Source organism: Scyliorhinus torazame, chromosome X (genome assembly GCF_047496885.1).
Source record: "Scyliorhinus torazame isolate Kashiwa2021f chromosome X, sScyTor2.1, whole genome shotgun sequence".
In the NCBI taxonomy this organism is placed as follows: domain Eukaryota; kingdom Metazoa; phylum Chordata; class Chondrichthyes; order Carcharhiniformes; family Scyliorhinidae; genus Scyliorhinus; species Scyliorhinus torazame.
This window is the reverse complement of record NC_092738.1, coordinates 18,812,412-18,839,769: the sequence shown is the minus strand read 5'-3', so window position 1 is coordinate 18,839,769 and position 27,358 is coordinate 18,812,412. Positions and strand designations below refer to the sequence as shown.

At 47.4% G+C, this 27,358-nt stretch overlaps 1 protein-coding gene across 6 annotated transcripts in view; it reads right to left on the bottom strand.

Moving 5' to 3' along the window:
* Positions 1–1,114: 1,114 nt before the first annotated feature.
* Positions 1,115–27,358, bottom strand: part of LOC140405379 (RNA-binding motif, single-stranded-interacting protein 2-like) — a 326,884-nt gene continuing 300,640 nt past the window's right edge. For 4 of the 6 annotated variants that reach the window (XM_072493706.1, XM_072493707.1, XM_072493709.1 and 1 more), the window contains exons 10-14: positions 26,512–26,562; positions 25,438–25,593; positions 23,328–23,408; positions 16,359–16,446; positions 1,115–11,422 (exon numbers count right to left, since the gene is read on the bottom strand). In XM_072493706.1, the coding sequence (XP_072349807.1) occupies positions 16,366–16,446; positions 23,328–23,408; positions 25,438–25,593; positions 26,512–26,562 (369 nt within the window). In that variant the 3' untranslated portion in view covers positions 1,115–11,422; positions 16,359–16,365. Of the gene's footprint in view, positions 11,423–16,358; positions 16,447–23,327; positions 23,409–25,433; positions 25,594–26,511; positions 26,563–27,358 lie in introns of all 6 variants that reach the window. The other 2 variants (XM_072493710.1, XM_072493711.1) reach the window with 2 other exon arrangements.

Below are 27,358 nucleotides of genomic sequence, written 5' to 3'. Positions count from 1 at the left end.
CCATTCCTGCCCGCCAGAGTGGCTGTGAAAAAGTAAGGACAACCCCACTCTTTAATTTCAAGCTCAGCTTTTATTCAAAACAGCACAATGTTACTTTGAGGCTCGGGAGTGCCTGTCCCGCTCAAACCAACCCCCCCTCCCCAACCCCCCCCTCCTTCCCCAACCCCCCCCTCCCCCTCCCCCCCCCTCCTTCCCCAACCCCCCCTCCCCTTCCCCAACCCCCCCCTCCCCTTCCCCAACCCCCACCCCCTCCTTCCCCAACCCCCCCTCTCCTTCCCCAACCCCCACCCCCTCCTTCCCCAACCCCCCCTCTCCTTCCCCAACCCCCCCTCCCCTTCCCCAACCCCCCCTCCCCTTCCCCAACCCCCCCCTTCCCCAACCCCCCCCCCCCTCCCCAACTAATCTTCCTCTTTGTTTCTGCCTTCGAGATGCTGCTTGTACTGGGGCAGACCTAAGGTACTTTGTTCAACTGTCAATTTGTGACTGCACGAATGGGGTGGGTGAATGGCGACATGGGCATCCTAGGCTTAAATTTTGTTTATTTCCCATGTTCCCCCCAACCCCCCCTCTTCTCCAATGCCCTATCCTCAAAAGCATCATGGCTAACTGTGTCGTTCCAAACAGTGTCCTGGCTGAGATCAGCTCACTTGGTTGAAAAGATGGTAATACAGTGGTAATATCACTGGCCTAGTCACGCAGAGGCCCAGGTTAAAGCTATGGTGACACGGGTTCAAATCCCATCACGGCAACTGGTGGAATTTAAATTCAATTCGTAAAATCTGGAATATAAAGGTAGCCTCAGTAATGGTGACCCCCCCCCCGTGACAGCTATCATTGATTGTTGCTTCGCTAAATACTCTTTTTGGGAAGAAAATCTGCCCTCTTTATCCAGTCTGCCTACAGGTGACTCCAGGCCCCACAGCTAATGCGGTTGACTCTCAGCTGCTCTCAAGGGGGCAATTAGGGATGGGAATCAAATGCTGACCTTGCCAGTGACGCTCACATCTTATGGAAGTGTAAAAAAATATAGCTTGAACTTACTGTAGAGTTGGGGTGTGGGGCTTTAAACTGAAAATAGATAAATTGCATTCTAGTGACCATCCAAGTGTTGATATTGTAAATTGACAAAAAAAATAATCCATTTAATAGAATTTCTGTTCAGTCCATACAGATTTTTTTTCTCTCAAATCAAAGGCAGTACATCACATTATCCAAATGTGCCGATCGTTTCCGAGAATCTTTTACACTTCCAACAAGTTCCTCACGGAATAACAATTACTCCCCTCGCACCCTCCTCCCCCCGTGGCCATTGTAGCGTAGGCGATAACATTTTACCACAAGCGGAAAGCCTTCCAATATGAAGCAAAGTGTCACACAAAGATACCGTTAGATTCCAAGGTGACATCTCACCCAGACTTGCCTTTCGTTGGAAAGATGAGGTATTCCCATCAATTTGTGAATTAAATATTTGCAACACAATGCCTTCCAGGTGAATATTTTCAAAATAAAACACTGGATATAGGTTTCACAATCTTTCCAAGCTCCCCCCCCCACCCCTAAGATTGTGTTTTTGCAAGGATAGATTTGTTTTAAACCATTTCTGTGCCCTTAGAATGCGTGCTTTAAATCTATGTGAAATACAAACTCATGAAGAAGGGTGGGCTCAAAATGGTCTCCAGCCCTGTTCTGTCAGATTCCCAACCTTTATCGTTTTTTCCTGCTTCGTTATAAACCACGTTGTGATTTTGTTAATTGACTAATTTAACACAATGCATTTCTTTTGCAATTTATTCCCTACTTTCTATCTCACCTCACTTTCTCCATTCCCCCACCTCTCATCCTCGCTCACACTCCCCACTCGCACTCCTCACCCATCCTCTCTCGCACTCACTCACACTCCTCACCCATCCCCACCCTCCCTCACTCACACTCCCCACTCGCACTCCTCACCCTCTTCACCCACCCTCACTCGCACTCCCCACCCATTCTCACTCACTCCTCATCCATCCTCACTCGCACTCCCCGCCCATCCTCACTCACTCTTCTCATTCTCTCTTGATATTATCCACTCTTTCTGCCTCGCACTCCTGTCCTCATTGTCTCTCCCCATTTCTTGCTGAATCATATGCATCAAACTAATTGTGCAAAATTAACAAGTCCTTGACAAAGTATGTCAGAGGCAGTAACCCTGGACAAAGCCAATGGAACCTAGGTTTCATTTAACACTACATAAATGTGATAGAGGGGGTAGGCTATGCTGCTAAATGGTCGCAGGGAAGCTTTTTGCACTGCCAGTCCCAACACTGCAGGAATGTGGCTGGAAGAAACGAACTTGGGTTGGATTTGGGAGTGAAAACGAGAACATTACTCTGAGGCACCTCTTGTATTCGTGCCAGCTTCTGGCTCTCATGAATGGGGTGGGGTAGCAGAAGCTTTTGACAATGTGCCTTGTTCATCCAACCAGGACTCAGAACTAGAATGAAATCAAGACAATTTTGTCCTTAAAGTCAGGGCCCTGTGTGGGCGCCTGGCTCGAGGTTATAACCTCTGCTTCTTGAGAGCCTTAAAGCCTTATCAAGAGGCCGCCTTCCTCTGGGACACCTCCTGGGATCCTTGCTCAAGGTGGGGTTGATATTAACTCGTGATGGGTGTGGAGGACATTAACCCCGATCGATCAGATTGTGCCAGTGTCACCTTTGACACCTGAACCCATCTCGTTTCTCGACAGGGAGAGCCTTGTGGGCCCATCAGGGGTTGAAGTTCGAAGTTGAGCCCTCCAGTCCTGATCTCGAGGTCCCTCACTAATTTCTAATGATTTGAGAGAACATAGATACAACAAGGAATTTCTTAAAACCCGATAACTGGTATAAAAGTCCACCAAATTGTTCCGTCGCCAATTTTACTGGAGTTTGAATCAGCCACCTTGTTAAAGCACACAATTGGTTGGGTATTTGGGGGGGTGGGGGGTGGAGGGGAACAATTTAACACCAAGGAAGCAAGAAGCAGTAACATTTGCACTGTGGTTGTTGGATGGAGACGGTTGCTAGGAGACAAACTCAGACTCTATACTACAGTCTCCCGCATGGTTTAACAGCAGCAGATGATCATTTGAAACTATGAAATTCCCGATTAAGTTAAAGGAACGTGAAATCGAGAACCAATTAAATGAAAGCACCCAAACGTAGTAGCCTCCAAATGAAGGCCGAACAGACAGGGGATTTGTGGTGTCAGTGTATTTAGAAATGGTGGGGAGGGTTTAAGTTCAGTGAAGGGCCTGCACTTGTGAGGTAGTTGTAAATGAATGAAATAGGGGGCTGAGTCACTCTTGAGGGGTAGGGCTAGCAACACGATGAACTATAATTTACCTCCTGTGCTTCTCTTAGTCAGCCCCAACTCTATGTAACATGTGCAGTATGAAGTTGAACAGAGATTGTGCCAAGACTTCTGACAGAGGAAACCATCTCCATGAATCGTGAACAATGTATTTAAAGCAGAGGTTTAGGTGAAAGATCAAAGGCTATGATCCAAGACACTGCCAAGGATGAAGAAATAGGCAATATGGGCTACGTCAGGAGTTAACAGTTAGGCCGGAGTTTTAAAATAAATTTAGAGTACCCAATTCATTTTTCCAATTAAGGGGCAATTTAGAGTGGCCAATCCACCTAACCTGCACATCTTTGGGTTGTGGGGGTGAAACCTGTGGTGAATGTATTGCTGCTACCATTCACCACTGTATTGCATTGTATTATGTTGATGCCCTTGTGGGCTCCGCCCCCTCGGGGAGGTATATAGATCTGCAGCCTGTAGGCGGCACTCAGTACAGAGAAGTCGCAGGCAGGCACAGATCTAGCTGATTAAAACCACTGTTCACTTCCACTAATCAGCTCGTGTGAATTGATGGTCGCATCAAAACCTACGCAAACACAGGGAGAATGTGCAAACTCCACATGGACAGTGACCCAGGGCCGGGATCGAACCTGGGACCTCGGCGCCGTGAGGCAGCAGGGCTAACCACTGCACCACCGTATTGCCACGTTAGGCCTGACTTTAAAAGGCTGCAGGTTTTATGAGAGAAGGAAGGCGACCTGGGTAAGAATCCGTTTGTGCGAATGAAAAAGATGTAAATAGTCTTGAATGTCCAGCCATATTGCACAGAGACACAGATTCGAGGCTGATTTTGAGAAAACCATTGCCTTTCATCAGATTACTGCAATTCTAGAAACCCGGTTGACGCAATGTTGCGTTTCTGATTCGCGAGTTTGATTCCAAACTCGGAAGAACTTGCTCTCATCCAGCACTTTATGACCCCAGAGCCAACGATTTATTGCCTGAAGTGGAGTCCCTGCTTTAATATCGGCAGGTAATTTGTGCATTGCCATCTCCCACAAACAGCAGCTGAGTTGGACAACTGGCAATGCTGCTTTTTGGTTTTGTTTTCTTTGATGGCATTGGCCGAGGGAAGGAAGATCATTGGGGGGCCTCCCCCTTAGCCTCCCCAACTCCTTTTCAAATAGGGCCATGGGATCTTTTACGTTCCCCTGAGTAAGGGCCTAGTTGGTCTCCACACCCTCTCCTGCACACCCGCCCCCCACCTCCACAACATTCTGTCCCCAGGACTGCACTGAAGTGCCTAGATTATGTGCTCAGGGACTTATAAGATGGGGCTCACTCTATGACCCAAAGTATATCGGGGTTGGACCAGCGTGGAATCTACAGGATTTAGAATAATTGCTCATCCCTCAAAAGAGAAGCCCCCAAAAACGCATGTCAGTCAGCAATTTCATAGTTTCAAAGTACATTTTGGTGTATGTGTGTGAGTGAGTGAGTGAGCCTGTGAGTGAGTGCGTGAATGAATGAATGAGATGGTAGTTGTATAACCAGTGATACATTTCCTTCATGGTTCCAATAATGAACCACAAGAAGCCAGCAGCAAGGTACACTGTCCAAAAAGATGCACCTAGAGGAGCCACAATGGTGAAACTGGTCCAGTAAGGTCCAAAAACAAAACAAATAAAGTGGAGATTAGAAAGCTTCCTCAATGACTGGTGGATGGATCGTGACTCTTAGGTAAATAAAACTCTCTGAAAGTACTTAGTCTTGTGTCTAACTGGGAACTAGACAGCATAGGCACCAATTTCAGGTGAACGAGTTTGCAGTGACTTGCAAGGCTGAGCTTTGAAGGGCCAGGGACCATGTCCTCGGAAAAAGGGACAGGGGCCGAGAAGATTTTCCACTGCCACTCTTCACACACGGTGCCTTCTAGTGGTTCTTTTGCCTCAAAAGGGAGCACTGCAAATCAGATCCACGCGTGGTTATCAAACTGGCCTTCCATCTGGGTGAGGCCCACCCATTTGCGGACACCTTGCTCAGTGAGCTCTTTGGCCCTCCCCTGTCGTGCATTGAAGGTCAGATTGCCGAGGCAGTTTCCCCACACGTGTGTGTGTGTGTTTTTGTGTTGGGGTGGGTGGCCTGGGGGTGGGGGGGGGGGCGGGGGGCGGATATGTTTGTTCGATATTCGGATGTCAAGGGCCTAGAGCAGTTGTAATATTGTTCAGAAAGTGCCATGCCAGGGGAAGACTTTCGTTTCCTCAGCCTTCTCAAGAAGCATTAAAAAAAAAACTGAGAAATTCTCCTGAAAGACTGCACTTTTACCCAAAATGAGGAACAGGGCCCAATTTAATTTTGAGGGGGGGGGGGGAGGAGGGAATGGATGGTGGAGAGAGAACTGTATCTTGGCAAATTTTCCTCTTTGAATTCCAGCACGAGTTGGACTAGCCAATTGAATTGTGTTACAGTTGGTCTCCCTGTGAGGACTTTAATGCCCAGCAACCCGGAATATGACGGACTTTTTATTAACTTGGGCACCCCTCGGTAGCAGGCCCCCTCCCGCCCAGCCATTTTGAAGTGAACAAACGCAGCTCTCCAAGGACTGCCTCCATTTCCTTGCCAGGAACCTCCTGTCGGCCATATTGGATTAGGGTTAACTTGGCATTCCCCAGGCCATTCTTCCTGCCCAGTTAGTCAAATCTCAAAACTCCAACGGACCAGAGCTTTATGTTTTGCCACACCTGGGACGTGGCAAACACCATTTTCTTCCAAAATTGATGCCTTTAACCGACACTAATGAACAGCATTCACTTTACAAAACAAAAGGAAACCAAAAAAAAGTCTCTTTACAAACGTGTCCACTCTCAGTAACAAAACAAAAAATTCAAATAAAGACTATCTTCAGCACAAAATAGAACTTAACATGACTGCAACATCAACAAAGTGTATCCTTATCAACACATTTTTAAAAAAACAAGCTGTGTGGTATCTAGATTTATGGAAAAAAAAATTGCATCTGCCTCTCGCTCTCTCTCCAAACATGTTTTTTTTTTTAAAAACCTATAAAAGTGTTCAATTGAAACATTTCATTTTAAAGCAAACATTTTTTTGTCTCATTTCTAAGAGTTGAATTCATTTTTCATTTTAAAAAGTCAGCAATAAAACAGTGAAGAAAGCACCATCTCTAACAGCCCCCCCTCCCCCATCCGCCCCATTTTAATTCCCCGCAAAGCTTCAAGAGACAGTTCAATGCATTGCAGCAGCTTTTAAAAAAAACACACACACGTAAATATATTCGCATCTCAAAGCTAGCTAATGAATCTAGGTCACAAAAAAAAATCCATTTAACGCGGCAAGAAGCAGAGAGAGAGAAAAAAAAAACCCCAATAAAATAACCCAGAACACAACTTTAAGTTACCCGTTTCTTCATCCATGTTCCTTTTCTGTGGTTTACACGCAAAAAAACCCCACGATTGTTCTCTTTTGGTGCACATCTTCATGAGAAATGGTTGCCAAATCCCAAAGATGTCGTTTTGGGGAGTGGGAGGGAGTTACAGGAGGGTATTTTCACCAAGAACGCATTTCTCTCATTTCAGGTCCCACCCTCAGGCCCTCACTGCTGCTGCGTCTAGGCCTTTGTGGGAGGGCTGGATTCTCCGGTCCGCCAGCCGCATGTTACACAGCCGCGCCGCCGTTCACCGGTGGCGGGATTCTATCTTCCCGCCGCTTGTCAACGGGATTTCCCATTGTAACCAACCCCGTTGCCGCAAAACCCGCTGGCAGGGCTGCGTTGCCGACGGGAATAGTGAATCCCAACGATCGGAAAATTCCGGCCTGAGTGTTTTGGCCAAGAACCATTTTAACGCACCTCCTGTGAAGCAACTCAATCTGGTTCGTTTTTGTCTCTCTCTCTTTCCCCATTCCCTCCCTATTTAGTTGATTTTAATCGTGAACTTCATTCTTTTCTACACCCCCCTCACTCGCATGTGACCCAGTGACTGTGAACGTGATGCGATAAATTGAGGAGGAAGGCCTGCCGAGGAGGGGTAGGCCTCAAAGGGCTGAATTAGGAGTGGCTCCCTTTCCGCTGAGAGAATTCTATCGAACTCTTAAACGCTCATCGTTTCTGGTGGTTTCTGGCCGTTTACCAGCAATCAAACCACTCGAGACAAGATTTTAACCTTGATTGTCATGCTGCTAAAGAGAGACACAGGTAAGATTGCAATGTTGAGCACTGAGGATGAAGGGAGATGAGGGATAATGTAACGACGCAGTCTTCCGACTCCACCTCGTACTAGCTGCACCAGGTCAGAGGGCAACATGGAGAGGATAAATGGGATGGGCCAATTATGCCAGTGCTTCCTAATGATGATCGGATAACCAAAATGATAACCAGTGTGGACATCTCAAGAGGTTATTAATTGCAGGATAGAGAGTGTGTATAAGCCAGGCCTGGATCAACTTGTTCACCAACCCTTTAGTGTTCTGCAATGTCGGAAAATAAGTTTAAACTTATACATCCTGGACCACTGAGAACTACTTGTGAAGCGCAAACATGGCGTCAAGTTTTGCACAGAGCAGAAACAGCACGGGGGCAATTAATCTCATACTGATTTCTTTCTTGGGGTGGTTTGTTTGAGGTCAGTTCGTTGAGAGAACTCCATGCATTTCAAATGGTGCCTCGGGATCATTAGTACCACTTTAACAAGCAAACAGGGCCTCAGTTCAACAGCTCATCTGAAAGGCAACAAAGAGCCAGCAAACAGGCAGATGGGCCAAATGCCCTCCTTCTGTGCTGTAAATTCATTGAATTCTGTTTTGAGTCTGCTGAGGCCTCGGCCTAGATTTTGTGCTCCAGTCCCGGTGTGGGACTTGAACTCACAACCTCCTGACAGTTACCAATTGCATCAAGCTGACACTGGGGCTGCGTTCGAAATGGGCTATCCCAGTGCGGGCTGTCTTGGGACACTTTTGAGTCTTAATCTTCACAAATTGAAAGCCCAATATATTGCTCATCTTAATTTTTAAAAATGTAATCCCTCCTGAGAACGAGTCAGCTTTTAATAAAAAGAAAAGAAAGCGGCTGACGAGTTTGAAACGCAGCTAGCTCTGATCACCTTCTTCGTTCTGGACTTAGTACGATGTGTCTAGTTGGAAGTTCACAACTAAAAAGTCCACGCAGTGAAAGAGCTCCCTCTTGTGACTGTTCCGATCCTAGACACAAACATACTTCCCTCTCCTTTTCCGAGGGGATTGAGTGGAACACAGTTTGTGTGTGGCACCCTCCAGTAATTTACCTAAGTGGGCAAGTATCAGTGAATTTTGACTGGGCGGCTTGGGAGGGGGAGGTGTCGCTATGGCTACAATTCACATACATTGAGGTCAGTTGTAATCTTTTAACCACAGTGTCTGAGATTCGGCACCTCCTGAGTAAACGACGCGAGCATTGCTGAATCCAAGTTCAGCACAATCAGACAGCCATCGCTCAGTCTGAGAGTCTTTGCCTATCATTTATAAAGCACACAGGGGACACTCCCATTCAGTCGCACAATCCCTTCACCGAATTGCGTTTTTTGTCAGATTGCTTGGTGATGGACTGTTCTAATGCACTGTGATGTCCTTGGTACTGAAAAGCTGCAGCCTAAACCCAGGCTCCTTAACTGGCGGAAGAGGACAGTGCAAAACTCACACAAAATGAAAAGATTTCTCCCAAGGTGACCAGACCCCACAGACTGATGGGAAATGGTTCAGTTGGCGCTTTTAAATTCAGGGCTGGCGTTGGTTGAAAAAAAAGGGGAAGGGAGAACGGGAGAGATATCAGCAACACTGCTTGAGAAGTGTCACTTTTCCTGTAAAGGGGTAGATAATACTCCACGGTAAATGGTACTCCCATGGTTACAAAACAATTTCCCACACAGTACATAAAGGCACCATGACCCCTTTTTAAAGAAAATTAATGTCCCTCAAATGTTTATAATGCTGGAATTGCACCATTTAACTTTCTAAGTGAGAGTCATTCTTTCCAACGACGGGCAATATTTCTTGATTTTTCTATTTGTTCATGGCACGTGGGCCTCGCTGTTTAGGCCCAGCATTTATTGCCCATCCCTAATTGCCCCTTGATAAGGTGGTGGTGAGCCGCCTTCTTGAACCGCTGTAGTCCCTGTGGTGTAGGTACACCCACTGTGCTGTTAGGGAGGGAGTTCCAGGATTTTGACCCAGTGACAGTGAAGGAACGGCCGATATATTTCCCAGTCAGGATAGTGAGTGACTTGGAGGGGAACCTCCAGGTGGTGGGTGTTCCCAGGTATCTGCTGCCCTTGTTCTTCTAGATGGTAGTGGTCGTGGGTTTGGAAGATGCTGCCTAAGGAACCTTGGTGAGTTACTGCAGTGCATCTTGTAGATGGTACACACGGCTGCCACTGTGCGTCGGTGGTGGAGGGAGTGAATGTTGAAGGTGGTGGATGGGGTGACAATCAAGTGGGCTGCTTTCCCTTTCATACAAGATTTTCACACCACTTTCATAGCAAAGGGTATGTTGTAAAACTACATGACTCAAAGACCCAAAGCGACCCAAGCTTCCCTTAAAATGATTGATGGCAAAGTATTTTCAAGGATGTAAAATGTCCAAACGGTCTAGCAACTTAATTCTCCCGATTATAGCAAGCCAGCTGACTTACTGATGCTTTATGCCTAGTTAATCACCCTAAGATTCTCCCTGTTAGCTCAGCATCCAGTGTGCACACTGCACTAAAGTAAAGGCAAAGTCACCATAGTCCCAGATGACCATAGGCCGCTTTCCCCTTGAGAGAGGGAGAGCTGACTGGTGGTGATTTAGGCGAGGGGCAAGGCGGAGAATAATGATGAATAATGTCAGCCGGGAGGGGGATTGAACCCACGCTGCTGGCCTCGCTCCGCATCACAAACCAGCTGTCCAGCCAACTGAGCTAAACCAGTCCTAGTTTATAAATCCCATCCTAAAAGCTGTAGCCATATTTTCCAGCTCTTGGCTCTCGCCCTAAAGTGTACCAATTTACCTTTAATGGGCTAGGAGTTCAGCAGGGTGATGAGGAGAATTAGGGAGATGAGGAGAATTAAGATGAGGAGAATTGGTTTTATGCACCTCGAATTGTTGTGTTCTTGAAGGCGCTGCCTGAAATGGAGGTGGAAACGGATTCGATAGGAACTTTCAAAAGGGGAAATGGAGAGATACTTCAAGGAGCTGGCACAGATATGATGGACCGAATGGTCCCCTTCTGTGCTGTACGACTCTTTGATTTTGATTTGCTTGGAACAAGAGCCATTTTCAATCTTGACAAAAAGGGCGGTTGACACACTCCTCGAAGCCGTACTTGAAGAGAGTCATCGGTTAGGACAAATCACCTCAATCCAAGGCCATTGCCTTTTTGACACAAAATGCGCAAAATGGGAACCGGGGTGGGGAGGGGGATTCTTGGGGGCGTGTATATCAGAACATGATGAAGAGTACCTGTAATTTAAAGTTGTCTTTTTGTTTTTTACTGTTAGTGTTCCCACAGAGGACATTAAAAAGGAGAAAATCGAAACCGCACTAATCTCTACAGCATCGTCATGGCAGCAACAGAAATCATTGTTAAGGTCGCAACTGTACAAGGTCATGGACTCCAGCTCGTGAAGGATTGAACTCAAATCAACCTGGATTTTTTACAAAACAAAAAAAAAACTAATCACTGTTAAAAAGACATTTGATGTGTAATCTTCTCCTCTCTTACTCTGAGCAGTTTCAGAATGCTTAAATAATGATTTGCTATAGTTGCACTTTCAAAAAAATAAGCTCTCTTTCCCGTATCAAAATAAACCTCTTTTCCACAGATTCTGCCACCGAGTTTGGTATGTCTGGTTAACTGAAGTAGAAAGTTTATCAAAATAGCTGTGTTTTTTTTCTTTCTTTGTTGAATGTCTTACAAATAAAAGGAAAAACTTTTGTGTGGTTTTTTTTTCCAAATCTTGTGCAAAAATTTCTCTTTTTTTTGTCCCCCCCCCTCCAGAGCAGTCTGGTTTCTGGTTCACACCCCGATTCAGGAGAGCCGATTCTTCCACCGTTTCACTCTCGCATCTGGAACAAAAGGAAACGAGACTTAAAAATAGATCTGTGCAAGTTCACCTTTTTCCTTGCTGTCCTCGACATAGCCTCACCCCCCGGTTCCCTCCAATTTTTCTCTGCTATTTGCGGCCTGCGCATCCCACCCACTAGTTGCCCTGAGGTCATAGGCCCGCGTTTAGAAGGATTATTTACCTCACAATTGAGGGCTTTGTGCAGCCCCAGCATGTAGGCCCAAACCGGGTAGCCAGGCAGTCCTTTCCTGTCAGACATTAAGGAAACATTTGGATTTTTTTTTGAAAAACAACAATCCGGCAGCTCCGGATTGTTGTAAGGCCGGCCCACAAATTACCAGACCAATTGACATCAATTCCACAACTTACCTTTGGTAGGATTTCAACTCAGGACATATAGGCGGCTAGTGGAGTTCCATAAGCCCGTCACTACTGCACCTCTGCCCTCATATTGGAGCGTGATTCCATAGGTGCCATTCACCCGCTGGTATCTCACCCACAAGGCTGTTCATGCGCGAGTCTCGACAGCAAGTGCCTGTACTTGCCCTTGTCACAACCTTGTAAAGATTTGTTTTTGGCTTATCTGGAAGGAATATTGGAGTGCGGTGCAAGTCACTCTTAGGGCCGGTATTTTCCAGCTCTTACGCCGGTGAGATCTTCCGGTATCGCTGAAGGCGATCAAAACCCCCCACGCGGCAGGTTGCCCAGTTACAGGACGGGAGAGCCAACAAAATGTCATAGACATGGGCGGGACTGGAAAATCACACCGGAGGCCAATTGCGATCTCCCTCCGCCACCAGAAAACATGCGTTAGCGCGACCTGCCCTTAGTATCGTCATCACTTAAGAATGGCCTTTTCCATCAATGTATTGCCTATAACAAAAAACGATCTGCACTTAATATCATTCGTGGCTATGTGGATGGCACTCTCGCTTCTGAATCAGAAGGCTCCAGGTTCAAATCCCACTCCAGTACTTGAGCATAAAATTGAAGCTGACACTCTAGTGCAGTACCGAGGGCATGCTGCACTATTAGAGGTGCTGTCTTATTTTATGGATGTGATGTTAAACCTCAGCCCCCTCTGCCTGCTGAAGTAGATGAGAAAGATCACGAAAGGCACCATTTTGAAGAAGAGCAAGGAAGTTGTCCCCGATGTCCTGTCTGAAATTTATCCCTGAATCAACATTGCAAAAAAAACGGTGGCTCCACTTCAGTCGCTGGACAGTACATTGAGACATCATATTAATGCAAGAGTCTTTCTGTCTATTAAAGAAGGCCTGTCCCCCAACAGTATGGTTGTGGATTTGGCGTTTGTTGTGGTAGTTAGGGTAGATTTTAGTGGAATCTACAGGTGCATATCTTCAAGGTGCTTAGGTCTGGAGGTAATAAACAAGTTTAGGGAGTTAGGCTGGAAGTTGAAAGCCAGGACAGACAGAGTTGTCATCTCTGGTTTGTTGCCGGTGCCACGTGATAGCGAGGCTAGGAATAGGGAGAGAGTGCAGCTGAACACGTGGCTGCAGGAATGGTGTAGGAGGGAGGGCTTCAGGTATTTGGATAATTGGAGCGCATTCTGGGGAAGGTGGGACCTGTACAAGCAGGACGGGTTGCATCTGAACCAGAGGGGCACCAATATCCTGGGAGGGAGATTTTCTAGTACTCTTCGGGAGGGTTTAAACTAATTTGGCAGGGGAATGGGAACCGGATTTGTAGTCCAGCAACTAAGGTAGCCGATATTGAGGACGCCAAAGCATGTAATGAGGCAGTGGGGAAGGGAACACTGACAAAGGAGAGTATTTGCAGCCACGGAGATGGGTTGAAGTGTGTATACTTCAACGCAAGAAGCATCAGGAATAAGGTGGGTGAACTTAAGGCATGGATCGGTACTTGGGACTACGATGTGGTGGCCATCACGGAAACTTGGATAGAAGAGGGGCAGAAATGGTTGTTGGAGGTCCCTGGTTATAGATGTTTCAATAAGATTAGGGAGGGTGGTAAAAGAGGTGGGGGGGTGGCATTATTAATTAGAGATAGTATAACAGCTGCAGAAAGGCAGTTTGAGGAGTATCACCCTATTGAGGTAGTATGGGTTGAAGTCAGAAATAGGAAAGGAGCAATCACCTTGTTAGGAGTTTTCTATAGGCCCCCCAATAGTAACAGAGATGTGGAGGAACAGATTGGGAAACAGATTTTGGAAAGGTGCAGAAGTCATAGGGTAGTAGTCATGGGCGACTTTAACTTCCCAAATATTGAGTGGAAACTCTTTATATCAAATAGTTTGGATGGGGTGGTGTTTGTGCAGTGTGTCCAGGAAGCTTTTCTAACACAGTATGTAGATTGTCCGACCAGAGGAGGGGCAATATTGGATTTAGTACTGGGTAATGAACCAGGGCAAGTGTTAGATTTGTTAGTGGGGGAGCATTTTGGAGATAGTGACCACAATTCTGTGACTTTCACTTTAGTAATGGAGAGGGATAGGTACGTGCAACAGGGCAAGGTTTACAATTGGGGGAAAGGTAAATACGATGTTGTCAGACAAGAATTGAAGTGCATAAGTTGGGAACATAGGCTGGCAGGGAAGGACACAAGTGAAATGTGGAACTTGTTCAAGGAACAGGTGCTACGTGTCCTTGATATGTATGTCCCTGTCAGGCAGGGAAGAGATGGTCGAGTGAGGGAACCATGGTTGACAAGAGAGGTTGAATGTCTTGTTAAGAGGAAAAAGGTGACTTATGTAAGGCTGAGGAAACAAGGTTCAGACAGGGCATTGGAGGGATACAAGATAGCCAGGAGGGAACTGAAGATAGGGATTAGGAGAGCTAAGAGAGGGCATGAACAATCTTTGGCGGGTAGGATCAAGGAAAACCCCAAGGCCTTTTACACATATGTGAGAAATATGAGAATGACTAGAGCGAGGGTAGGTCCGATCAAGGACAGTAGCGGGAGATTGTGTATTGAGTCTGAAGAGATAGGAGAGGTCTTGAATGAGTACTTTTCTTCTGTATTTACAAATGAGAGGGGCGATATTGTTGGAGAGGACAGTGTGAAACAGATTGGTAAGCTCGAGGAAATACTTGTTAGGAAGGAAGATGTGTTGGGCATTTTGAAAAACTTGAGGATAGACAAGTCCCCCGGGCCTGACGGGATATATCCAAGGATTCTATGGGAAGCAAGAGATGAAATTGCAGAGCCGTTGGCAATTATCTTTTCGTCCTCACTGTCAACAGGGGTGGTACCAGGGGATTGGAGAGTGGCGAATGTCGTGCCCCTGTTCAAAAAAGGAACTAGGGATAACCCTGGGAATTACAGGCCAGTTAGTCTTACTTCGGTGGTAGGCAAAGTAATGGAAAGGGTACTGAAGGATAGGATTTCTGAGCATCTGGAAAGACACTGCTTGATTAGGGATAGTCAGCACGGATTTGTGAGGTGTAGGTCTTGCCTTACAAATCTTATTGAATTCTTTGAGGAGGTGACCAAGCATGTGGATGAAGGTAAAGCAGTGGATGTAGGGTACATGGATTTTAGTCAGGCATTTGATAAAGTTCCCCATGGTAGGCTTCTGCACAAAGTAAGGAGGCATGGGATAGTGGGAAATTTGGCCAGTTGGATAACGAACTGGCTAACCGATAGAAGTCAGAGAGTGGTGGTGGATGGCAAATATTCAGCCTGGATCCCAGTTACCAGTGGTGTACCGCAGGGATCAGTTCTGGGTCCTCTGCTGTTTGTGATTTTCATTAATGACTTGGATGAGGGAGTTGAAGGGTGGGTCAGTAAATTTGCAGACGATACGAAGATTGGTGGAGTTGTGGATAGTAAGGAGGGCTGTTGTCGGCTGCAAAGAGACATAGATAGGATGCAGAGCTGGGCTGAGAAGTGGCAGATGGAGTTTAACCCTGAAAAGTGTGAGGTTGTCCATTTTGGAAGGACAAATATGAATGCGGAATATAGGGTTAACGGTAGAGTTCTTGGCAATGTGGAGGAGCAGAGAGATCTTGGGGTCTATGTTCATACATCTTTGAAAGTTGCCACTCAAGTGGATAGAGCTGTGAAGAAGGCCTATGGTGTGCTCGCGTTCATTAACAGAGGGATTGAATTTAAGAGCCGTGAGGTGATGATGCAGCTGTACAAAACTTTGGTAAGGCCACATTTGGAGTACTGTGTACAGTTCTGGTCGCCTCATTTTAGGAAGGATGTGGAAGCTCTGGAAAAGGTGCAAAGAAGATTTACCAGGATGTTGCCTGGAATGGAGAGTAGGTCTTACGAGGAAAGGTTGAGGGTGCTAGGCATTTTCTCATTAGAGCGGAGAAGGATGAGGGGCGACTTGATAGAGGTTTATAAGATGATCAGGGGAATAGATAGAGTAGACAGTCAGAGACTTTTTCCCCGGGTGGAACACACCATTACAAGGGGACATAAATTTAAGGTGAAAGGTGGAAGATATAGGAGGGATATCAGAGGTAGGTTCTTTACCCAGAGAGTAGTGGGGGCATGGAATGCACTGCCTGTGGAAGTAGTTGAGTCGGAAACATTCGGGACCTTCAAGCAGCTATTGGATAGGTACATGGATTGCGGTAAAATGATATAGTGTAGATTTATTTGTTCTTAATGGCAGCACGGTAGCATTGTGGATAGCGCAATTGCTTCACAGCTCCATGGTCCCAGGTTCGATTCCGGCTTGGGTCACTGTCTGTGCGGAGTCTGCACGTCCTCCCCGTGTCTGCGTGGGTTTCCTCCGGGTGCTCCGGTTTCCTCCCACAATCCAAAGATGTGCGGGTTAGGTGAATTGGCCAATGATAAATTGCCCTTAGTGTCCAAATTGCCCTTGGTGTTGGGTGGAGGTGTTGAGTTTGGGTAGGGAATGTCGGACAGGAGGAAGTTTAACACAGGGAATAGAAATGAGGGGATAAAGGAATTCCGCACTGAGAGGATTAGCTTCCTACCTCAAGTTTATTTGCTGTGCTGGTAGGAATAGGTTGCATGTTCAGAGGATGTTTCCATAGTAACCTGCTGCTGCTGGCCACTGGGTTCCTGTAACGGAAAAACATGAAGCTTTCACACAAGCTTTCCAGGTGCATTTATAGTAAAGGCTTGACAAACCGGCCATGAAGACTTTGAACGCTCTGATGAATAATTGGAGTTAGAAAGCCTGTGTTCCCTCCCACACACAACATTCTTATGCCAGGTGTTACCTGGGCAAGTGCGAGGTCAATTCTAGCCTCATGTGCCCGAAGTCACAACACAAGTTAATTAACCAATAAGTCTTATAAAAATACTCAGTCTTTGGCCCTTGGCTGTCCAATAATTACAGTCACCAGGTTTGTAAGTTTAAACACAATGGGCGGCATTCTCTGGTCGCCAATGCCAAAATCGCTTTCGGCCACAGGCCAGAGAATCCCCGTTTGCGCCGAAATCTGGGGGCGGTGCCGCTTTTGCAATGCTCTGCCCCTCAAATATCACGTCGTGATGGGCCAAGTTCCCGACGGCGTGGAATACTTATCCTTTCTTTTTTCCCGTGGACCCCATGTGGCAGCTGCGGCCTGTGTCCAGCGCCGCCACACTCGGAGGTGAGGGAGGGGGGAGCCTTTCGGCTGGCCGGGGATTGGCAAGGCTGGTTACGGGGGGCAGTTTTTCGCAGGTCGGTCCGCACGCGGCGGGCGCCATATTGCATGGCGGGCCGCTGCACTCCGCCGGCGTGCGCATGCATGGCCATGGATCCGGCAATTCTCCGGCCGTTGCTGCAGGTAAAGCCGGTTGCTCTACGCTGCCGTCCTGCTAGCCCCCCACCAGACGGAGGATCGGTACAGCTTTTGCGCCGTTTTGTTCTGGTGTAAAACGCCACTGTTCACACGCGAGCGTCAGCACTTAGTCTTCAAATCGGAGAATCCAACCCAATAATTTTATTTATAACAAGAACAATCATGAAATAGCAGTAAATACAACTGGTTGACAACAAGCTAATATCTACTACCCACTTTAACTGTCCCACCCTCTACCCACACACTCAAGACAGACAAACACAGAGAGGTGGATAGGGGTAAAAAATAATAAAGATGAAGGTCAAAAGATAAGAGTCTTTGCTTCAGATGGTGGTTATTTTAGCACACATTCTTCACAGCACGCTTGCAGACTTGAGTCTTCGGTTTTCAGCCGGTAATGGTCTTCTTTGTAGATTCATTCATTCAGGGTACTGGTACTTTAGAAAATACAGTGCTCATAGGCAGCAGGCTTCCTGGAGACACCTTATTTCTCATCAAAGTGGGCCTTCAGCTCGAAGTTCGCATTCAGGCCTCTATCTTTCCGGAGACATTGCGATTCACTTTTCCGGGTCGCAGTGCATCCCTGCCTGCGGGTTTTGTGGTGGCGTATGGTGGTTACAACGGGAAATCCTAGTGACAAGTGGCGGGAAGATAGAAAACTGGAGGAAGGGGAAATGGGACTTGGAGAAGGAACAGGAAACACAGGGTTGAGGGACTGGAGACTCCCCCCCCCTTATTTCACATCAAATCTTGCTCTCAGCTCATGGTTTGACTTCGGGCCTCTGCAATCTCAAGAGAACGGCACCCAAACTTACATAGAACACACAGTGCAGAAGGAGGCCATTCGGCCCATCGTGTCTGCACCGACCCACTTAAGCCCTCACTTCCACCCTATCCCCGTAACCCAATAACCTCTCCTAACCTTTTTTGGTCACTAATGGCAATTTATCATGGCCAATCCACCTAACCTGCACATCTTTGAACTGTGGGAGGAAACCGGAGCACCCGGAGGAAACCCACGCACACACGGGGAGAACGTGCAGACTCCGCACAGACAGTAACCCAGCGGCTGGGACCCTGGCTACCATTCCGCCCACTTGCTGGAGAGAGAGAGAGACAGCCCTCACTGTGGCCTTATGGAGAGGATTAGCTGGAGAGAGTTAGTTAGGCCCCTTCATCCAGGCTGCCGGAATCAAATCGGAAACCAAACTGGAACCTCTTGACTCTGAAAACGTTCCAGTGGGATCAGATCCAATCACCACCTGTTACCGGGCAGAGCACAGCCGTTTGGGCCAATTCATTGCCTATCAGCCAAATCAATCAAACAGAGTCATCACTGGTGCCAGCCAGTCTGGAATCACCAGTCTAAACCAGCATGGCCTTCTTTTGTTTGAATTAAAGACACAGGCTGCCTTAAAGATCATGCCCATAAATCATCCATGGGGTCAAAAATGTAATGGCAAAGATAAAAGAAATGGGAAATAAGGCAATAAGAAGGCCCTTAGGCAGGATACAGTGACATCACCAAAGGCCAAATTTAAGCAACTCATGCCAATGGTTGTGTGACACTTGTAGGCGGGTGCAGCAAGATACGAACAGCATGGCAGAATGAAGAGGTGGGCCACTGGCAAGCTTGCCATTTGCCAGGAACCACTACTTGGTGCAACGGTGCTGAGCGCCCTCCTCCACTCGAGGTCCAGGTTCACATGCCACCTCGAGCAACGTGATGAAGGTCTATCAGCTGCCTGTATGAAATCAGTTTAGCCAGTGTTAACTGCTTTCCGAGGTAGTGTAACTGTCCATAATTCAATACAGGCAATACTCAACCCAGAAAGGCCGAGAGGGTGTGTAGTCCAAGAAAGACAAATGCTTTGAGATTGAGGTTGAGAGGGAGATGCTTCTCTGTATTTAAACCGTACTGCAGTCAATCTGAGGCAGGATTGTGGCGCAATGGGTAGCGTCCCTGTCTCTAAGCCAGAAGCTCCGAGTTCAAATCCCACTCCAGGACTCGATGACCAAGGAACGTGCGCAGCCTCTACCTCCAGTCTACAATGTGAATACTGCCGCAGCAATTTTGGGATCACTGAGTGAATAGCAACACACTGCCACCACTGGGTTGATCCCCAAATTGGCGTTGATAGGCGATGCTAACTTTGAAAAGAATCCCATCGTCTTGGACTGATTTTTTTTAGTGCAATGGGATGACTGGTGGCAGGTGGGAGTTTAATTAGGAGAACCACGAGGTAAAACATTTTGGAGAGGATAAGCTCTGGAGGAAGTTCAAATCCATAACCCTTGGAAAACCCTTGCATCAGTATTCACCATCTTTGCATCAGTATTCACCAAAGAGAAGAAATTGGTGGATGTTGAGTCTGGAGAAGGGTGTGTAGATAGCCTGGGTCACATTGAGATCCAAAAAGACGAGGTGTTGGGCGTCTTGAAAAATATTACGGTAGATATGTCCCCTGGGCCTGATGGGATCTACCCCAGAATACTGAAGAAGACTAGAGAGGAAATTGCTGAGGCCTTGACAGAAATCTTTGTATCCTCACTGTCTTCAGGGGATGTCCCGGAGGACTGGAGAATAGCCAATGTTGTTCCTCTGTTTAAGAAGGGTAGCAAGGATAATCCAGGGAACTACAGGCCAGTGAGCCTTACCTCAGTGGTAGGGAAATTACTGGAGAGAATTCTTCGAGACAGGATCTACTCCCATTTGGAAGCAAATGGACGTATTAGCGAGAGGCAGCACGGTTTTGTGAAGGGGAGGTCGTGTCTCACTAACTTGATAGAGTTTTTCGAAGAGGTCACAAAGATGATTGATGCAGGTAGGGCAGTGGATGTTGTCTATATTGTAGCCATCTGGGATGGCCACTTCCAGAATACAAAATGGATGTTTGCAAAGACTGTAGGGAACTATGGACAAAGCTATGAAAGCAGGCAGGCACAGAGCCTGTATGCATATTGGAACCTCAGCTCCCAGACGAGACTGAAACTGTAGGTCTATTAGCATATTGATGGCTCACCTCCGGGAACAAAGGAAAGACACTCAAGCAACCGATCTGTCCCCAGACATCGCGGCGCCAGTTCCCCAAACCGAAAGCGTAAACAAAGCCAGGCCAACGGCCACCTAGGACCCGCCCAGCCATCAGGGCACCCACCCCTTTATTGGTCAAGATCAATACGAGTGATCAGGATACGGCCCAATTAATTTGGCCAAGTTCAAGGCCCGCCCAAAAGCGCGCAAAGCCCCTTCGGGTATAAGAAGAAGGCCCCGAGAGAGAATCGCTCTCTTGGAATTGGCTCTCAAAGCGGAGAGACCCGCCCACCAGCTACACCAGAAGCAAGTGAGTCCGAGGTCAACGCTCGCTACCAGACGGACGTCCTTAGCTATTCTCCTGTACCACTTCGACCCCAGCAACCTCAAATCCGAACAACGGCCATTGTTCCTGTGACTGAGTGGGCACCCGAAGCTAAGTATAGGTGTTAGCGTTAGGGATAGTTTAGTTTGTAGTTATTTGTCCATGAGTAGATTTTACTGTGTGTGTAAAGAAATAGTATTGACTTTGAACTAACTAACTGGTGTATTGGCTCTTTGATCAGTATTCGGGTTTGAACTTTGTGGCGGTATTGGAAGATACCTTGCGACTCTAAAGCAAACATAATTAGGATTAAGGAAGGCGACCATATTGACCCCCATATTTAGAATCAAATAAAGAGAGCAACAATATGGACTTCAGTAAGGCCTTTGACAAGATCCCTCATGGCAGACTGGTACAAAAGGTGAAGTCACACGGGATCAGGGGTGAGCTGGCAAGGTGGATACAGAACTGGCTAGGTCATAGAAGGCAGAGAGTAGCAATGGAAGGATGCTTTTCTAATTGGAGGGCTGTGACCAGTGGTGTTCCACAGGGATCAGTGCTGGGACCTTTGCTGTTCGTAGTACATATAAATGATTTGGAGGAAAATGTAACTGGTCTGATTAGTAAGTTTGCAGATGACACAAAGGTTGGTGGAATTGCGGATAGCGATGAGGACTGTCAGAGGATACAGCAGGATTTAGATCGTTTGGAGACTTGGGCGGAGAGATGGCAGATGGAGTTTATTCCGGACAAATGTGAGGTAATGCATTTTGGAAGGTCTAATGCAGGTAGGGAATATACAGTGAATGGTCGAACCCTCAAGAGTATTGACAGTCAGAGAGATCTAGGTGTACAGGTCCACAGGTCATTGAAAGGGGCAACACAGGTGGAGAAGGTAGTCAAGAAGGCATACGGCATGCTTGCTTTCATTGGCTGGGGCATTGAGTATAAGAATTGGCAAGTCATGTTGCAGCTATATAGAACCTTAGTTAGGCCACACTTAGAGTATAGTGTTCAATTCTGGTCACCACACTACCAGAAGGATGTGGAGGCTTTAGAGAGGGTGCAGAAGAGATTTACCAGGATGTTGCCTGGTATGGAGGACATTAGCTATGAGGAGCGGTTGAATAAACTCGGTTTGTTCTCACTGGAATGACGGAGGTTGAGGGGAGACCTGTTAGAGGTCTACAAAATTATGAGGGGCATAGACAGAGTGGATAGTCAGAGGCTTTTCCCCGGGGGTAGAGGGATCAATTACTAGGGGGCATAGGTTTAAGGTGTGAGGGGCAAGGTTTAGAGTAGATGTACAAGGCCAGTTTTTTACGCAGAGGGTAGTGGGTGCCTGGAACTCGCTACCGGAGGAGGTGGTGGAAGCAGGGACGATAGTGACATTTAAGGGGCATCTTGACAAATACATGAATAGGATGGGAATAGAGGGATACGGACCCAGGAAGTGTAGAAGATTGTAGTTTCGTCGGGCAGCATGGTCGGCACAGGCTTGGAAGGCCGAAGGGCCTGTTCCTGTGCTGTACTTTTCTTTGTTCTTTGTTCTAAAATGCGACTGGAGGTCGATGCTGGAAAGTCCGACAGCATTCCGGGTTTCAGTAATTGAAGTATCCGGGTACAAGAATGAAGAATGAATGAGAAATTGATACAAAACATGCCTTAGGCCCAGTTACTGATGTGAGCTGGACATTATGGAAAGGGCATTAAGAGAGTGCACATCATGTAGATTCACCGAGATGAGAAACTAGAGGGGAAAAGTTCTGACCCCGACCACTACGCAAATCAACACGGGCAGGTCGGACAATTTAACGGACCATTTAAAAGGTCGGTTGGCCTCGGATGTGGGTAGGTGGTGCTGTTCTATTAGGGCTGGGAAATGAATGCTGGCCTAACCAGTGAAGCCCACATCTCTTGAATGAATGAATTAGACTAGTAATCCAGCAGGCCCAGGCTAATGTTCTGGGGACAGGGGTTCAAATCCCCCCCCCATGGTAGTTGATGGAATTTAAATTCAATTGATAAATCTGGAATTTAGTTTCAGTGATGGTGACCATGACAACGATCGTCGATTGTTGCAAAAACCCATCTGGTTCACTAATGTCCTTTAGGGAAGGAAATCTGCCGTTCTTACCCGGTCTGGCCTACATGTGACTCCGGACCCACAGGTTGACTCTTAACTGTCCCTCTGAAATGGCCGAGTGAGGCACTCGCTTCAAGGAATGGGCAACAGATGATGGCCTAGGGTCTTTGGAGTAAGGGGCGCTCGAGACAGAGATCATTGCATATTTGTAAGGGGTAAATCATAGAATCCCTACAGTGCTGAAGGAGGCCATTTGACCCATTGAGTCTACACCAACCCTCTGAAAGAGCAGCATACCTAGGCCCACTCTCCCACCCCATCCCTGTAACCCCATAACCGTACCCAACCTTTGGACACTAAGGGGCAATTTAGCCTGGCCAATCCGCCTCACCTGCACATCTTTGGACTGTGGGAGGAAACCGGAGCACCCGGAAGAAACGTACGCAGACACAGGGAGAACGTGCAAACTCCACATCGTCACCCAAGGCCGGAATTGAACCCGGGTCCCTGGCGCTGCGATGCAGCAGTGCTAACCACTGTGCCATTGTGCCACCCAAATATTTGAAGAAGGGGAGGGCACTGAGCATAGCAGGGAGATCAGTCTCGATTGCTCCCGCAAAGGGCTGGCACATACATGCTGAGAGGAATGGCCTTCTGTAGTCCACACTACATGAAATAACAGCGAGCTTTGAGCATAATGGGACTTACCTCGACAGACACATTGGAGGGAGGCATTGGGTTGTACTGGGGAATGTATGTCCCTTGTATTGTTGTGGTGGCAGGCATGTACTGGGGAAAAGATACAGAAACAAATTAATTCTCAGCATCACAACAACATGAAGCTACAGACAAGCTCCCCAGATACACCGTGACTGTTTGTTGGGCCCATTGGGGGCACCAAAGACAAATTAAAATGCCACCTTAGTCACTTGCCCGGTCTAATTTCAGCCCCCCAAAAAACCCACAAGATACCAACACTTCCAGAAAAAAGGTCAAAAGAAAGATGGCACCATGTCAAATATCCCAGAAACATTCGGGAAAAAAGCGTCATAAACAATGAATTACTTGGCAATATTGGTAAGTGGGGAATGGGGACAGATATTTACAAAGCAAGATCGCACATTGAGCCTCGCCGTTGGTTTTCGTCGCCTGGGTGACCATATCCTAATCTAATTATGATATGAAAATGGGAAAATATTGGCTCACTGCCAATAGAGTAAAGTAATATAAATGGTATCCTTGGGTGGGTGGGGGTGAAGGCAAGATAGTATGCAAGCTGTAATCAATGAACTTAGGACAGAGCCACACAGGGGGACATTCCCTGGGGTCACACAGTAACAAGTGAGGTACAATTCACCTGTAATTTCTGATGCCCCCTCACATTGACTGGATAGAGGCAGCTGCAAGGGCATGGCTAACCTGGCTCTTGATGATGGTCTTCATGAAATGAAAAAATGAAATGAAAATCGCTTATTGTCACAAGTAGGCTTCAATGAAGTTACTGTGAAAAGCCCCTAGTCGCCACATTCCGGCGCCTGTTCGGGGAGGCCGGTACGGGAATTGAACCGTGCTGCTGGTCTGCTTTCATTCGCATTTCACTGTATTCATCAGGGGAGCATGCACTGGTGGTGACAACAACAACAACTTGCACTTCCATGGCACCTTAAGCAGAACGCCCCATGCGGCCAGGCCAGGGGATATTACGCCAACTCGGTCCATGAGGTTGGTTTTAGTGAGCGCCTTGGGATGCCGTGAGGCGGAGGGGTTGAGGGGGACAATGGGGCCTTAACATCTCGTTGAAAGACTTGCACCCTCTGACAGCGCAGCACTCCCTCAGCACTGCCCTGGGGTGGGGTCGGCCCGGAATATGCACTCAAATCTCTGGAGTGGATCTTGATCCCTCAACGGTCCAAATCAGAATTGCAGCAACTTAGTCAGGGTCACACTTCAGGTTGTGGGTTTCCAATGGCCTTTTCCTCTGTTCAAAGATTTAAAAAATCGACAAGCACTTCGCCGCGCACCCCTTCCTCCCACAACCCCTGCTGGTTCAACTACTTAAGCGTACAATTGAGCCATGTAGTCAGGACTAAGATGATCCCAGTTCGATACCTGTTCTCTATGTTGAGGTAGCTTCTCTTTGTTATGGTGGCTGCTACAAGAGGAGATATGGGGAGGCAGTGGTGTAGTGGGATTGTCGCTGAACTAATAATCCGGAGACCCAGAGTAATGCTCTGAGGTCCTGGGTTCAAATCCCTCCAGGGCAGAGGGTGAAATTTCAATTCTATAAAAATCTGGAATTAAAAGTCCATGAATCGATTGTCGTAAAAACCCATCTGGTTCACGAATGTCCTTTAGGGAAGGAAATCTGCCGTCCTTACCCGGTCTGGCCTACAGGTGGCTCCAGATCCACAGCAATAACTGCCCTCTGAGATGGACAAGTGAGACACTTAGTTCAAGGGCAATTAGGGATGGGCAATAAACGACCACATCCCACGAACAAATTAACAAATAAATTGGGTCTTGAGTGTCAGGGAAAGAAAATATCTGGTTGGACTTCTCACTTCGGTCAAACATCCAGTTGACCAATTAGCGACAATAGCCATGACCAGGCCCACACCATGCACTGTCATGCTGATTTCAACACCCCTCTGCTCCTGGCCCCCAGGCGCCGGGTCCAATCGTCGCAGCCAAGTTTGAGACCATCCAACATAGAGCAGGGCTCGAAGCCGAGATTTTCACAATCAATGACTAATGCTGCAGCGTTGATTTACAATGAAGAAGAAGGAACTGCTTTGAGGTTAGTTATGTACTCACTTACTTTTCCCCATGATCCCAGAGCACTACCAGTGTAGGCAGCACTTACCGTTCCTGTGCTGCCCAGGGACAGGTGACTAAGCTGTTGGGTTAATGGTCCCATCATCGATGTGGGTTGGATAGACATGGTGTGGTCCATCGTAGGCGTTATTACTGTCCCCTTCAAAAGACAAGCATCACAAACTGGTCTGAGCTTTCTATTTGTCCAATCTCCTGGAGGCAGTAACTCACATTGGGGGTTGGGGGGGCATACATTAAAGGTGACCAGGAGCCTCACCCTTCAAGCCGGAGGTGACTGACAGTGAGTACTGAATGAGGCAAGGCAAGTTGCCCATCCTGGCTGGGCCCAGTCAGAGATGAGGCAGCAAGTCGAGGGCCCTGGGAACCGCCTGGTTAAAGAGTTGTCAAGGATTGCTTGCAAAAAATCTTGCTGAAGAGACATATTGTCGAAGCTTTTCATCTTGCACTCATCAGGACAAATGCAAGAATGCCAAACTTCAAAGGATCACAATAATTTCTACCACAGGAAAAAAGGGTGCTGATTGGTTGGCAGGTTGATTGTGATTGGACAAGGCGTTGCCATGGAAAAAGCAACAGGGAACGACAGGCTCCCCTGCTCCTGGGTAATTCAACAATGTTGAAGCCTTGCGCCCTTTTTCAATTACCCAGCAGCTTGGGGAGCTTTAGTTCCCATTGTTTTCTCCATGACAATGCCTGAGCTAATTAAATTCAACGTGTCAACTTCTGGAGCCTAAATCATTGCGAGCGTCTGAAATTTGGCATTCTTGTGTTTGTCCTGATGTGTGGGAGATGAGAAGCTTCAGCAACATGTCTTTCTTTTTAGCAATATTCAAGGGCCTGGATTTCCCAATTCCCTGGGGTGGGTTTTCCGGCTGTGTTGGCCGGCAGGTTCCTTGGCTTGTGGGCAAATGGCCGTTGACTACTGCAAGACCGGGAGATACCATCGGCGGCCAACGGCGAACTGCCTCCGCTGCCAGGTAAACCACCGCGTGGGGGTGGGGAGGGGCAATGTTTGTTTCATGAAATGGAAAGACAAAAAGGAATAAAGGAAGCTTACCATAGGCTGCATAAGGTACGACTGATGATGCATCCATGATGGGCTGTGGACCTGAGAATATTCAACAAACATTTTATTTATGAAGCATCTTCAACCGAGCAAAACATCATCCAACAAACTTTGACACTGAGCCAGAGAGAGAGAAAGAGGGGCGCCGTGGATATTCGAACACAGAGCATGAAAAGGAAGTGAGTTGTTGACTTCACTTTGAAAGTCAATCACACAGATTGAGAGATGATCATTACTCAAGTTTTTTAACTCAAAAATAGAGCACACAATTTTTTTTTCCAGGTTAGTGTGTCCATTCCACCTATCCTGCGCATCTTTGGGTTAGAACATAGAAGATAGGACATTCCAGCGCAGTACAGGCCCTTCAGCCCTCGATGTTGCGCCGACCTGTGAAACCACTCTAAAGCCCATCTACACTATTCCCTTATCATCCATATTCTATCCTCCACCTTCTCTCTCTGCTCCCAACCATCCACCTTCTCCATCTCCACCCAACCATCCACCTTCTCCCTCTGCTCCCAACCATCCACCTTCTCTCTCTGCCCCCAACCATCCGCCTTCTCCCTCTGCTCCCAACCATCTAACTTCTCCATCTCCACCCAAACATCCACCTTCTCCCTTTCCTCCCAACCATCCACCTTCTCCCTCTCCTCCCAACCATCCACCTTCTCCCTCTCCTCCCAACCATCTAACTTCTCCCTCTGCTCCCAACCAACCACCTTCTCCTTCTCCTCCCAATCATCCACCTTCTCCCTCTCCTCCCAACCATCCACCTTCTCCCTCTCCTCCCAACCATCCACCTTCTCCCTCTGCTCCCAACCATCCACCTTCTCCCTCT